At 34.6% G+C, this 14,957-nt stretch overlaps 3 protein-coding genes across 8 annotated transcripts in view; 2 read left to right on the top strand and 1 right to left on the bottom strand.

The window, feature by feature from the left end:
* Positions 1-144: 144 nt before the first annotated feature.
* RpL7A (ribosomal protein L7A) lies at positions 145-1,947 on the bottom strand. The gene is made up of 6 exons (XM_034339693.2): positions 1,800-1,947; positions 1,475-1,589; positions 1,242-1,391; positions 932-1,155; positions 614-736; positions 145-385 (listed from the first exon to the last, which is right to left on the bottom strand). The coding sequence occupies exons 1-6, from the start codon at positions 1,812-1,814 to the stop codon at positions 203-205; spliced, it is 810 nt and encodes a 269-aa protein (XP_034195584.1). The 5' UTR covers positions 1,815-1,947; the 3' UTR covers positions 145-202.
* A 546-nt stretch (positions 1,948-2,493) lies between these two features.
* On the top strand, positions 2,494-7,775 carry sgl (UDP-glucose 6-dehydrogenase sgl). The gene is made up of 6 exons (XM_034339690.2): positions 2,494-2,841; positions 3,602-4,084; positions 4,850-5,047; positions 5,536-5,982; positions 6,252-6,407; positions 6,479-7,775. The coding sequence occupies exons 2-6, from the start codon at positions 3,623-3,625 to the stop codon at positions 6,653-6,655; spliced, it is 1,440 nt and encodes a 479-aa protein (XP_034195581.1). The 5' UTR covers positions 2,494-2,841; positions 3,602-3,622; the 3' UTR covers positions 6,656-7,775.
* Positions 7,776-8,406: 631 nt separating this feature from the next.
* Positions 8,407-14,957, top strand: part of babo (TGF-beta receptor type-1 babo) — a 40,706-nt gene continuing 34,155 nt past the window's right edge. For 4 of the 6 annotated variants that reach the window (XM_034339685.2, XM_034339684.2, XM_034339682.2 and 1 more), the window contains exons 1-2: positions 8,407-9,347; positions 14,019-14,133. In XM_034339685.2, coding sequence (XP_034195576.1) covers positions 9,263-9,347; positions 14,019-14,133 — 200 coding nt within the window. In that variant the 5' untranslated portion in view covers positions 8,407-9,262. The remainder of the gene's footprint in view (positions 9,348-14,018; positions 14,134-14,957) is intronic. The other 2 variants (XM_034339687.2, XM_034339689.2) reach the window with 2 other exon arrangements.

The following is a 14,957-nucleotide window of genomic DNA, read 5'->3' as shown; positions in this document are numbered from 1 at the left end:
ATTACAATATAATGTACATATTTAAATTAAACAATAGTTATATCTGTATAAATTTTTTAAATTAAAATTATATATCCTTTTACCTCATTATAAAAAGGTAAAAAATGATTTCTAGTTTCTATAAAGTGATGAACAACTAAAATGTTGGATTTTATACTTTATTGTTGTACATTGTAAACAATACCGAAGTAACAGGATGATGTTAACCCTGTTTTTGTGCAAGTTCCTTAGCTTTAGCTTTCTCTAACTTAGCTATCCTGGCAGCAGATTTGCTACCCAGGAGACCACCACCCCAATGACGTCTAATTTCATCGTATCTGTCATTGAAATTGGTCTTAATAGCTTCAACAAGTTTTGAGAAGTTAGCTCTGTCACCAGAATCCACCTTAAAAAAAGAAAAAAAAACATTTTATAGACAACTGTTAAATCATAGCGGGTATAATGATGGTACCGGTAAAAAATATATCAGTTACAAGATTATTGTATTATATCATAGATATTATCATTGGATTGGCTCTATTAAATTCATCATATTAATACTTTTTTTTTTGCCGCCCAACTCGATGTCGAAGATCCATATTGTATAAAAATGTAAAGTTATTATTTTTCTTACCTGAGTCAAAGCTACCGCGGTACAAGTTTTACGCCTAACAAGACGTCCTAAACGTGCTTTGCTCTTAACAATGCAGTAAGGTACACCCATTTTACGACAGAGTGTCGGTAGGAAAAGAACAATCTATAATAAAAACAAAATAGCATTACAATGTAGTAATAGAAATTAAAAAATAACTATCCTAGATTATTAAATCATTTCACTCAGTCTAAAATATTTCATCCCTTAATATTTATCAGGTGAAGAAATTCAAACATCATCATTGTGATAAATGAACTAAGTGTTACCACATCTTGAGAAAATAAAGTAGATATTTACTTCTATTGGGTCAACATCATGAGCAATCACCACAAGTTGGGCCTTCCTCTGTTCAACAAGTGTAGTTACTGTGTTTGTTCCACTACGCAACACGTTAGGCTTTTTTGCTGGTGGAGCTTCTTCTTTCTTTGCAACCCTCTGTTCAGCTTTGGCTTTCAACCTCATTTTCTTTTGGATCGTCGATTCAGGTCTGTATTTCTCCAACATTTTGAATAATTGTGTTGCTAAAATATAAAAAGTTAACGAGTTTTTTAATTAACTTGTTAAATTTGTGTTTTAATCAATTTCATACAATTAAAAATAAACTTACCTGTTTGTTTATCCAATGCTTGTGTAAACTGATTAATTGGTGGTGGTACTTTCAGTCTCTTTTGCAACACAGCTCTCTGTCGTTGAATGCGAATGTATTTGGGCCATTTTACAAAGCGACTAAGATCGCGAGCAGGTTGAATATCCTGTCCTAAATATCAGGATTTTCTGATGTTAATAACGTAAGTACCTACACAAAATATCATTACATATGAGTGAACTCTTTCTACTCACCAATACCAAAATTACGAGGGCGTTTTTCAAACAGAGGATTAGTTTGTTTTTTAGGTTCAACCTTCTTAACTGCTAGTGGCGCAGCTGCCACCTTCTTCCCTACCTTCTTCTTCGGCTAGATTTTTATAAAATACCATTTATTAATGCATGTTTAGTAAATGCTATGTCGCATGTTTGAATATAATAGCTAAATATATACAAATGAACCATATTTATTAATGTCCTAGCACGTTCAAAACATGCCGAATTCTAACCACCATAATTTACAGCAGTAGGCTACTAGTACATGAAATATTATTTTTATTCAACAATATAGTAAGTTTACCTTCTTCTGAACCATTGTTATATCAATAAATCTACTGGATTCTTTATATCTCAACGGATATAAAACAGTACTTCGCTACACAAGACGCGAAGTACGAGCGCCGCGAACGTAAAGAAAGATTCATGCACTAGCGCCTCCATCAGTGACAGTGGCGCCACTTAACAAATGATTCCTCGATATAACTTATTCTAGATAAGAAACCTAATGATTGTTTCTGGTATTTAGAGTCATCTGGTAGAAAATATTATGGATCACATAATTACATAAATTGAATTAATTCAAAATTCTAATGTCTTAGAATCTTCTTATAATCTTCTTACAATCTTTTTACGACTTTTATTACAATGTAAGCATATTTTATTATCGTAATACACTATTTTAATTCAAAAGCAATAGAGGATCTATACTTGATGTTACGAGAGTCCATAACTAAGCGCGCAGGTTGAAAGATGGTGGGGGAATGCAGCGATGGTGGGAGAAAGCGATCCGCCAATCGCTTTCCACTTCCGCTGGAAGTATCGCCAATCAGAGCGACAATGCGCAGAAAAGAACGAAAACTGGTCTTTTCGCAGTTATGGACTCTCGTGGCATCAAGTATAGATTGAGTTTATTGGTTATTTGTTACTCCTGAAAATTTGATTCATAAATATTTCGTCAATTTGAAAATACGCCAAAATGCACTCTCTACAGAGTGCATGCGCATACATGCATGACACGTGACGAGAAGCAGTCACGGCAAGAACCGCGCGTGCGATCTACGCGTCTACGGCGGCTTCAGTTTAGACTATTTTCCGATGAGGGACGCGTAGCATGTGAGCTGCCTCAGTGTTTGTAACGTGTCGACGATCCGTCTGCGTTTCCGTCATGAACGGTGATGTCTGGTATTCGAAAAACTTTCGGTTATTAGTGCGCTCGTGACAGTACGCGACTTGGGTGGTTAGTGATCTCTGACTTATCGTGACATTTCCTTCCGTCCTTCCGTCGATTTTCAGAAGCCTCACATTTTCTATTAGGGGCGTACTTTTAGGAACAGTAGCTGCAGGTAAATTATGTACCATTACCGATGACTGTTATAATTATTTAATAAAATTTATTCATTTTTTTTTTAAAAGAACAATAAATGATAGAATGATCATTACACAGATCTTATGTTAAAGCCGTCGCACAGTATTTCATTTAACGGTTATTCACAAAAAATTGATAAAAACTTTTTCCTTGATGTACAATCAATTAAATTTACATTGAAACATAAATGATGATAAACTTTTTTATTGAAAAAGTCATTTGGCGACATCAAGTTTGGGAGATCCAAGGTTATTTAATTTGTCGAAACACGATATGTGCAAATTAATTTTATCGTTCACACGAAAATAAAACAACACTTAACTGCATAACGCTAATACATATAATTTAAATATCAATAGGAACGCATGGTCTCCGCCGCAACAATTCCCACTACTATCCTAATTTACAATTGAAAGAGAACAGCCACAAAATTCATAGTTTCGGTGATTTTAAATGTTTGTATATGAATTAACGCTATCTTGTATATCTATATAGTTCTTAATTTAGAAAACCTCGAAACATGTCAGATATAAAATGAACAAAATCACCGGCAGCTAGTTACCGTAATATCTGTATTGAAGTTGTGATTCCGCGTTACTAAGTAAAGATTATTTATTTTCTTTTTCACCCACGTTATAAGTTACGTTTAAAGCTGTATAATTTCGTAGAAATTTCCCGCGTGACGTGGCCACGTTTATAAAACAATTTAATTAGAACTAACACGATCGTTTATTCAGGTACAATCTGAATCGGTTGAAATGACGATTAAGAAGATTTGCGGTATCGGGGCCGGATACGTGGGCGGTCCAACTTGCAGCGTGATTGCCCTAAAGTGTCCGGAGATTCAGGTGACCGTAGTGGACAAAAGTAAAGAGAGGATCGCCCAATGGAATTCGGAGAAGTTACCGATTTACGAGCCCGGCTTGGATGACGTGGTTCGAAAGTGTCGCGGTAAAAATTTGTACTTCTCCACGAACATCGAGACAGCGATTCAGGAAGCGGATCTGATATTTATCTCCGTGAACACGCCAACGAAAACGTTCGGTAACGGTAAAGGAAGGGCGGCAGATTTGAAGTACGTCGAGAGTGCGGCCAGAATGATCGCGGAAATTGCGACCGGGGACAAAATCGTTGTGGAGAAGAGCACGGTACCAGTAAGAGCGGCCGAGAGTATTATGAATATTTTACGTGCCAATCATAAGCCAGGCGTATCGTATCAGGTAACGTTGAACTGAATAATTATGCGAATATTTGTGTCGTTTCCATTTCGTGTATATTTGAAAAACAATTTATTATCTGAAGACGATATGATAAAAAGCTGTTGTCCTTTGTTAGCTTTGCAAATGATGCGACTGTAAATTATTCTAAGAAACTTCATTTATCGTGTCTACCATTAAATATAAAACCAGATGATGTTAATGTACATTGTGAAAAATTTAAAGAAATAATGAGCGACGCTATCTAATAAGTTTGATGAAAAATTAATTATTTCCAAAGGTGGAAAATATATTATTTTTAAATAGGATAGCCTTTTGGACCCAGCACTGTTAAGGCAAATGAATACTTTTTGCAATACTATATAATTATAAATTGGCAATGTGGAATACTCCACAGAAAATCTGCTTCTAATCATACATACAGTTTCAGATTGTAGATAGAATATCAAAATACGAACACTTAATCAAACACTATCATTATCTGATTATGAGTAAATATGCTAATTACTATTTGAGACAATTATTCAACAACATTTTGAACACAATTTTTTCAGTGTTTTATCGCTAACCAGCGAATGAAATCCTAGTTAAAAATTACTTGTTTTTACTACCTGTGGAGTTAATACTCAAGACGTTCTATTGTTTTATAGATTAGAATTGTTCATGACCTGTTTCTTTCTCTATCAATCAATTTATTTTTCTTATTTTTATTGTATGTTCTTTGATATCATCTACGTGAACGTAACAGGAAAAACATGATCGTTTCAGATTCTCTCTAATCCAGAATTCTTAGCCGAGGGAACAGCTATCAAAGATTTAGTGAACGCGGAGCGCGTTTTAATCGGTGGCGAAGACTCGCCCGAAGGACAAGCGGCTATAGAGGAATTAAGCAAGGTTTACGAGCATTGGATCCCAAGGAAAAATATTTTAACCACGAACACTTGGAGTTCCGAATTGTCGAAGCTGGTGAGAAGTTATCTACGAAAGCGATGTCTGTATTTGTTAAAGAATTAATGTAATATCGAGTACGTAGCCTTTATTTGTCGCGTCTGTATTTGGAAAGAATACGACCAAGTATGTACCTACAAGCTATAGAAAAGAAAACGTTTGCGAAACTCGTGTTTGCTAAGCGTTAAGGTTTTACATTTTAAGTATGTGTCGCAATTGCACTTATAATGTACATTAAAGAATGTATTTTTCAATTAATGTTTGTTGATCGTTGCACAGAAATTTTATTTTTATTACATTTAACAAATCAGGTTTATTTTTATTAATACAGAAATAAACTTACATAAAATTGACAAACATTTAATAATTGATTAATTAATCTATGAATGGTATTGATTAAAACACATTGGTGAACGCACAGTGTTTTTACCTGTGACACGCTTCAAAGGGTTAAAGCAACAAATGAAATTGTTATGTAATATTACAGAAATTCATTGTGATTTTAGGCTGCCAATGCCTTTCTGGCACAGCGTATATCGAGCATAAATTCTCTGTCAGCGGTGTGCGAAGCGACCGGTGCAGATGTGTCCGAGGTAGCTCGAGCGGTTGGCCTTGACTCTCGAATAGGATCAAAGTTCCTTCATGCGTCGGTCGGGTTCGGCGGTTCTTGCTTTCAAAAAGACATTCTTAATTTAGTGTATATCTGCGAATGCCTAAATCTACCTGAAGTAGCCGCCTACTGGCAACAGGTCATAGACATGAACGAATACCAAAAATCAAGGTTCTCCGCGAAAGTAATAGAATCATTGTTCAATACTGTTACGGACAAGAAGATTTCTATGCTGGGCTTCGCATTCAAGAAAAATACCGGCGACACGCGTGAGTCACCGGCCATTCACGTTGCTAAGACCTTACTGGACGAGGGTGCCATGCTTCATATATACGATCCTAAGGTGATTTCCTTTAATAAAAATTGAATTATATCTGTTTTTAAGTCGTTATCGCACACATGTAATCTCACAGGTTAATTGGTAATTTTATCTATGAAACCATCGTTTAATAGAAATAATGTACAGCGATTGTATTTGATAATATACATGTGTTTATTATGATCTTTCTTCCCACCACTGCGTTGTGTTAATAAAACATATATTCAGACTTGTCCCTGAGACAAGTGGTTTGTATGTAGTGGTTCAAAGCTTTCACAATTCTTTTTATACAGGTCGAAGAGACGCAAATTATGGAGGATTTAATGCATCCGAGTATAACGAGCAATCCTCAACACGTGAAAAACAGGATCAGTATTTATAAAGACGCTTATAGTGCTACAAGAGGCACGCATGCTATTGTTGTGTGTACCGAATGGGACGAATTTATCGTGAGTAATAATCACGGTAGAAATGATTTTAAAGTATTTTTGTATTAATGGTTTTTTAAATTCTTTTTCAGGAGTTGGACTATGAACAAATTTATCTTAGTATGATGAAACCAGCGTATATTTTCGATGGACGAAAAATCTTAGATCACGATAGCTTACAAAAGATTGGTTTTATTGTTCAAACTATTGGTAAAAGAATTACAAGGACCGTACTTTCCAGAGCATGGGGAAGCCAAACTCAGATATAAATGAAATTGTATGGGATACCATGATAAACTGGAATCATTTAATTTGTTAAATGTTCTTAAACGCTAGAAGTATTTTTCGTAAATCTTAAAAGTCAGAAACTTTCAAATCTTTCTTTTCTTTCAGTATATTTTTTTATCTCTTAAATTGGTATGAGAAGCAAACGAACAAGATTTTCGTTTTAAATATCCTCGACAATATATCCTCGAAACAAAGATTATAGATTTAAAAGGTTTTAGAAGTAAAATACTTGAACAAATTTTTTGATGAAACTCAAAGTATAAATATTGGAAGACGAACATGTCTTTTGTATGTCTGTGACACACGTCAGTTATCACCAATTTTTGCAATAACGAATAACGTTGTATCAAATGTTTATATAACTTTTTTACATAACTTGATATGTAACGAACGCAAGTATTATTTCTACAAGTTTGTTTTCATTAGATATAAATTTTTAAATTGTATATTTATTCTTTGTGGGCATTTACGTGAGATGACGTCAAAAGAAAAAAATACATAACGGAAGATCAGATGTTTTGTCATTTAAGTGCAATATCATTAATGCACAAAACATTTTACGAGTATAATATTTTTAATACGGTACATTCCTGCAAAAAATGTACTTGCATATAGCTGTTTGCATTTGTTAAAGAAATTGATAAGTATTCTTATGCGATTCATTATCATAATTTAATTTTTATTGCATTCTGGACAAAATTTTTTATCGTTTCCTGATTTAGCTATAAATATTAAGTCTAAGTGATTTGTTCCAAATGTTTCTACTATCGGTTAAAATGTAAAAAAGAGTTTTATAAAATGGACGATCTAGTAGAAAATATTTTAATTTCTAAAATATATTTTTATTTGTTACAGTAGTAACATTAGGAACGAACGAAAGTATAGCAATAATGTTAATGTTATATTTGGTATATCGTATGAATATGTCATGCAGAACATGCCAATTAATAAGAACAATCCTTAAAGGTTACTGATTATATCTTTCATAATAATGACCTATAAAGTAATTTTCATTGTATGTAATTACAATGATAATTTAATACAATTCATTTTATGCAACAATACTCTTATTTTCCTGGTTATATATACAGAAAAATTTATAAATAAACGTTGAAAAAATTTTTTAAAAAATGCAATTGTATTTCCAGTCTGTTTATTATCCTCTTTATTATTTTAATTTTTGCATAAATCAAGAGATTCAAACTACAACCGCGGTAAAACTGATTTTATTTTGCCATTTATTAAGAGTTTTAATTATTTTTCAAATTAATAACTTGTTAAAAATTAAGAAGGAAATAAATGTTCAAATTTTATAGTACAGTTGAATGAGAAGAGCTGTCTGCACTTTGCAGAGCCCAGGATAAAAGTCTAATAAAAGAACCTAGACAATCATAAAAATTATTGTAATTAGACTTTAAAGCAACCAAAATTTTCTGTACATATATATATATATAAATATATCATAAACATCTCATAAAGAGCAATATAATCATAAAAAAATATATTTTAAAATCGGATAGTTGAACATTTTTAAAAATACGGCTGTCTAAGCGCGGGACCACAATCAAGCGTTCCGTCTCCTCGGTGCGAGGGGCGGTTCCGAGAGTGACAGTAATTAATAAAAAGTTTGATTCGAGTTCATAGTATTGGCGCGTGCATGTACGGCCCTGTCACAGAAGAGCGATGGCGCCGCTGAACGAACTACTGGCTCCAAAAGCAGATGCAGCGGCAGCAGCAGCGACGGTGACGGCAGTAGCGGCAGCAGTAGCAGCAGTGCGAGTTGCTCCGCGTTTGCCGTGAAAATTTAGCAAGTGTTCCGCGTGACAGTACTGTGTGCGAGTTACGTTAAAGGATCGAACGATGCCGAAGAATTGGAACCGCGTGATTTGCTCGAGATTGAATCATTCATCGAAGTGTCAGTGAATCGTTTCGTCGGCTGTTATTTTTTTCCTTGTTGCGCGAAACTTCTCTTTCTGTCGGCCAACAGGGATAATAGGCCGGGCCTATCAGCACAGTAGGAAAATGGCGGCTTGCCTTGCGCGGCGTAGACAACGAAGGGCAACGGTGTTCTTCGCGTAACGTGTACGAACGTGAAAAAAGAGTAACCTTTCCTATTCGTTCATTCCGAGTGTATACAGTGCGAACGGAGATCATTGGCACGGTGCGAAGCAAAAGAAAAAGAAAGATACCTCGTTTAGTGCAAATATCACGAGATGAGAGCGGGACGTGTAGCGCGACTGAAAAACAACAGAAGAATCGAGTAACGAAGAACCACTGTGCGTACCGTTCGTACACGCGTGTGTGCTCGTATGAAAGCGAGTAGCGATCAACGGTGACAAGTGTTTCGTCGACGGGGAACTTCGTCTTAGACCCCACGTCGACAAGAAAATGATATTCCGGGCCTCGAGATACCGTCGTGGCTACGTCGATCGGGATCCTCGTGCCGCCGTTTGCTGTCGTCGCCATTGAGCTACGGCCGCTTTCGCGAAAAGTATTTTTTTCGCGAGAGGAGAGAGAGGCCGTGTACGACGACAACAACAACAACAACAACAACAACAACAACAACAACAACGACAAGCTGAGGGAAGATGAGAGGCGCGTGCGACGGCGGCATAGCGAGCTTTCTCGCTCTGGCGCTCCTCTGTTTATTCCACACGTCATGCCTTGTGGACGGTATGTAATGTTTCTACTTGCCAATGACTTTTTCTCTCTCCCTCTATCATCCCTGTTTTTTCATTCTTTCTCTCTCCTTTTCTCTCGTTGATGTTTCTCGTTCCATTCGTACTTTCGTCTACCTATCTGTCATTCGTTCTGCCTTCTGTTCGACCGCTGTTCCCGCTCTTTCCATCTTTCTTTCGCTTTCCGAGGCGCGTAACGTTGCGTAAGCAACGCGGCACTGCGTACAGAAGGGCCGATTAATCTTGTTGTACGAGGTTCGTCAAGTATGCGGAAGGGTACATTTAATCGGCACAAACTGTACAGACTTCGTTTACTGGACAATTGATACGATTCTTTTTTCCATCTACATCTGCATATCTTATATTACATATCCTTCTCCATCTGTTTGCCTCTTTTTTTCAGATGTCCCATTTAAAGTGTTACACATTTGTAACAATTAAACAAAACTTGTGTTATTTATTTACATTTCTTTCTTTACTTATTTATTTAATTACAGTCAGTAATTACCCTTTGGTATAGAGATATTGATTCAATGTGCAATTTGCAACTAATTATATTTATTATTATTTTTTAAGTATTCAAACCATCTTCCTCGCTTTTGAATTATTAATGTCGAACAAATTCTTTTTCTCCATTTTTTTAAAATTTATATTATTTTTCTCCCTCCATCTCCCCTTTTGTGACAAATCAGCTGGAACGTCTTATTTAACCCTTTCGTTGCTAGGGATGACTATAGGCGTCCAATAAAAACTGTTTATATTGAAAATTAAGTTTTATTTACCTTCGAATATTGAGTCTGATAATTTAATATAATTAAATTACATTTTAAAGAAAGATAAAGATCGTTGGGGTCTAACACACCCCACCTTACCAGTTACGGATTAATGGACTGCCATTGGTCTCTCGTGACCGGTTGATTATAACTCACGAGTAATAGGCTTTATTAGTCATCGTACATGAGGGTATACAATATTTATTAACCTTATTAATGTGCTCTTCTTAAATGTACTATTTTAAAGGATTAGAATATCAATTAGTTAAATGACTCTATCACTGGACGAGACGGTTAATACTAAAGCACTTAAGCGTCAATTACACGTAAAGATCAAGTGTTTTGTAATACAATTAAGTGTAATTTGCGGAGAACAATTTGCTGTGAACGTCAGCTTTCCAAGATTAGTCTAATCTTATCAACTCTTCATTTTTTTTTTGGCGAACGACGCGAAACCAATGCAATCTAAGCAAATTAACGGAATAATTAGCGGTGATTAAAAATTGTAACATTATTATAAAGGAATGAATTACAATATTCTTTTATCCCTGATATTTCAATCAGTTGAATATTTCTTGGAAGTATTTAAATGTATGTTTATATTTATTATTCATGAATCATTAATTACTTGTATCAATAGGACAATAAATATATGTAACAATATTAGATTTAAAAAAATATATATATAATATTTGATAATAGAGCAATGAAAAAGTTAATTTATGCAGTTTTAGTGTGACGCTGTATTGCGCATTCATGATCAGGTATCGTTTACAAAACTTATCATTTTATTCTTGTGGAAGGCGTCATGCGGTAAACAATGACTTTTAATTTAGAGACATTGTCCATATAAATTTTCCCGTATTCCTAAATTTGCTTTTACGGAATGTTTGATCCTTGCATTTAGCTAGAAAGACAAGAATAGAAATTTTATAGGGATCATACACAAAATAAAAGTGTAATTAGATGATTTTGAGAGATGGAAAATTTGACAAAAATTTGATAACAGAAAAGTATCTTCAAATAATGCTTATGGTACATCAATTTAAAGCTTAAAGTTTAATAAAAATTATTACGAATAAGCACCTATCATTAAGGATTTTAGACCAATAATAAAAAAGAAATAGAAAGTATTGTATCTCTTGGTTGATTCATTGACTTTTTCAACGAAGAAACTATTTTGAATTAAGAATACTGATGAACCTTTTGTGTATGTAGTTATTTTCAGTAAATCTTAAGCTTTGAATTGATGTGCCATAAGTGCTATTTAATGATACTTTTATGTCATGAAATTGTATGAGACTGTTTATACATCTTTCTGCGATGTCCATTGTTTGCCGCAATTGATATTCAACCATTTCCTACCAACATTACTAATGAAAGGTGCATGTACGTAGTAATTTTCTCCAGATGTTAAGCCTCAAATTGATGTATTATAAGTGATATTTCGAGATACTTTTATGTCATGAAATCGTATAAAAACTTGTCCGTTCCGAAATTTGCAGTAGCTTAATTAAATCATTTGCCTAGCAATAAATAAACTTAAGAATGTAAACGATTTGAATATTCATTGCTTAGCTGCTCTAGATACCATTTTGCAGAATCTGAAAGAAACCAGAGTTTCGCTATCGAACTGAACGAAAAATTTTCTCGATAAGAGTACTACGTTCAGGTTGATATCAATTTATACGAAACACCTTGATTTATCTCGCTCCTTTGTATATTCAACGAGCTTGGATATGTTTTAATTACCACGATGTATGAAGAAAAAAAATTGCAAAAAATAAAACGATACCAATCGTTTACACGAACGTCGCGTCGTATACAAATTGAGTAGCAATGACGTTCTTTCCACACTATTTTCAATAACACGTGTTAAAGGTGTGTACTACATATACCGATCTACCGGGTCGTGGTACACATATTCACGCATGTATCCGGTTCATGAATACAAAATTCGAGATCAGTTCAGTCTTCTACTTGGCTGACTATTGAATCGTAAATTAGGTCTAAACAGAAATCGCGCAATGGCTACGCGGCCAATCACGAATCTCCTCTAGCGAATAAATTACACGGCGAGCGAGTCGCGTTACGGCATTATTGCTCGCTCGACAATTTCTCCTCGGCACAGAGATAATCTCCGGAAGGTGATCGATATAGAGAATATCAGCAAGGATCGACGATCTTTGCTGAATCGGTACGCCTGCTTCGCGATCCTAACGCGTTGATAACTGCGAGGGTCATTAGGGACTGCCACTCGATTATACGGGGGCACTGATGATCATTAACAGCGTTCAAATTTTATCGGATAATTTAATCATGGGCGTTAAATGAAATTTTTGAATATTTATGTGATAGGGTAAAATAGGATGATATGAAATTATACATATTTAGCTGCAGAGAAATATTGATGCGATTAGGATTTTTTGGGAGGTTGGACCAAGGTCTCTTAACTTGATTGATAGTCGAGTGTTGAATATTTTGCATTTTGCATGATTTTAAGGGAGAATTTTGCAATTTCACAATCTCCAAATTTTAGATTCTTAGAATTTTAAGAAATTAGAGTATTAGAATTTTAAAATGTTAGAATTCTTGGTATCTGAGAAGCTTAGAATTTTAGTATTTGTTTTATTAAATATTTTATAGATAATCATTAATGGGTGGGTGATTTTACTCTGTACACAGGACGTGCGAATTACGCAAACGCAATTTCTGATGAAACACTAGTGTTTTAACGAATCTGATGGTACAATTGATGCCTGCAGTTTCCTTACGAATCCGTGTACAGGAAGAGCCCATAACGGATCTGAGGAGCAAGCAAAAACACAGTACATGGGATTCGGTATGCGGCGAATCCCATACGCAGGTATTTCCTTCGGTTTCGAAGCTCTTTGCTCTCTGTTCGCGCGACGAAAGAGGCGTTTCTTGGTCCACGAGACCGACTTCGATGTGGGCGTGCGGTAATGACTTGAATTAAACTCGTTTCGTCAAGTCGTACCACCGCCCGAAACCGTGTATCCTGGTGGCCGACGGTCCAGAGAAATATTATGTTTGGAATTCTTCGAAGAAGATCTTCCTACGAGTTATTATTTTAATTTCTCTCAACGCAACGATTTCAGCGCAGAAAACGAGAATTTCATTGTTAACAACCCTATAAGAGGGTCGATTATGACACCGTGTACGGTGATACACCCAAATTTTTCAAAGGAAATCTGCATTGAATTTGTTTAAATCTCGTATGCGACCCAGATTAATGAATCTTGAAATTGAACTATGAAGCAAAGTCGTGGCATGTATGTAAGATCCAAATGGCGTGCGTCATCAAGAGCGTGATGAATTATTGAGAAAATAATGTAGCCATCATTATTCTTAGTAAATCACGGTGTATTCCTTGCCCGGAGCAATGATGTATTTTTTTTTTTACCTGTGTCAGCTTCTTAAGAATAAGATTGCTTCACAGCTTGGGCACGATTAACCCAGTTCATTTTAATAATTGCGCAAACACATTTCGATCTCGAGTGTTTTTTTTTCTGAAGGATACTCGTGAAATGTAACAAGATCCTTTTATCATAAAAAAATGTTAGATCATGTGTATCTATTTTTGCGTTTGCGTAATTCATATGCAAATAGATTATTTGCATGTGATATTAATGATAGCAAATCTATGATTAGATTAATAATATTTAAGATTATGATTAGTTCATGATTACATATTGATGATAATTATGATAAGCTTATGATTAAATTAATAATATTTAATCTATGAACATATATGTTGCAAATTTAAAAGATCAAACGTTGCTGTTATAAAAATAAATTGTAGAAATTATTTTTGTTTGTTATTTATGCTTGAACAATTTTCACTAATTTATTTATTTATTTTTTTGTTTCAGGGCTGTTGAAGTGTTTTTGCGATATCTGCAAAGATAACAATCAGACGTGCGAAACCGATGGCTATTGTTTCGCCAGCACCAGCTTGGAGAACGATACTCCCATGTATGCTCGGAGGTAATGTATTTGCATGTGTAGCTTGCTATTAAGAATAATGCACTTATCAAAAATTTTCTTTTTTATTCCTGTATTCATAAATGATACAATAGAACTTTGTGCAATTAATACTTTGATGATCAGTGCCTTATTCGTGATTTTCCACATCAGGGATTTCAATGGTAAATTTTGTTTTTCTAAATGAAACTACATATTTTTTGCGTTAAGGTACCATAAGGTAAGATATTTCAAATATCTTCCATTCTTAAATTTTTAAAACTTGAAATATGTGAAGCTTCTTAACTTATAAAAGAATCACGAATAATAATCTCTTTTTTTAATACATAAAATATGTGGTCGTCAAAGTATTAATATTTTCAGCGATCGTCAACTGATTAAAAATGCATAGAACAACACCAGAATTATTGGAAATATCGTTTATTTGTTTTGATTAACACGAAAATGTTTAGTTTGATATTGTATAGTAGCAACGTCGAATAACTGCATTACAGGGTAAATAGAATAGATCTTCATCGAACGTTATTAAATATTGATTTAACCGTGCGCATCTCTAAAACATCGTTTATTTAACGTTATTTATCTGAAATAGAAGCAACAACGATTGTTGCACCAGAAGATAAACAACGGTGTTTCCCTGGTTCGAGTATCCGGTTCAAATGATGTTTTCATTTAATTTCAGCGTTAATTGCTCGTTACCGGGTATCGATAATTATTGGTATGGTATTAAATCGAGGGATTAATGATGTAGCAACGAAACGACCGTTTTTGTTTATCTTTTACTTCACAAAACGAATTAAATTATAATGGAACGATAAAAGACATGA

The sequence above is a fragment of the Osmia lignaria genome, chromosome 10 (genome assembly GCF_051020975.1).
Source record: "Osmia lignaria lignaria isolate PbOS001 chromosome 10, iyOsmLign1, whole genome shotgun sequence".
Lineage (NCBI taxonomy): Eukaryota > Metazoa > Arthropoda > Insecta > Hymenoptera > Megachilidae > Osmia > Osmia lignaria.
The sequence above is the reverse complement of the archived record's forward strand: the minus strand, read 5'-3'. Positions and strand labels throughout refer to the sequence as shown.

Bases quoted from the DNA above. Each gene is read 5' to 3' on its own strand.
- RpL7A (XM_034339693.2), bottom strand. The intron at 1,156-1,241 runs GTAAGTTTATTT...TTTATATTTTAG, and splicing joins AGCATTGGATAAACAAACAG to CAACACAATTATTCAAAATG. The intron at 386-613 runs GTAAGAAAAATA...TCTTTTTTTAAG, and splicing joins CCGCGGTAGCTTTGACTCAG to GTGGATTCTGGTGACAGAGC.
- sgl (XM_034339690.2), top strand. From the start codon at position 3,623: ATGACGATTAAGAAGATTTGCGGTATCGGGGCCGGATACGTGGGCGGT. The intron at 5,048-5,535 runs GTGAGAAGTTAT...TTGTGATTTTAG, and splicing joins GTTCCGAATTGTCGAAGCTG to GCTGCCAATGCCTTTCTGGC. The intron at 6,408-6,478 runs GTGAGTAATAAT...ATTCTTTTTCAG, and splicing joins CCGAATGGGACGAATTTATC to GAGTTGGACTATGAACAAAT.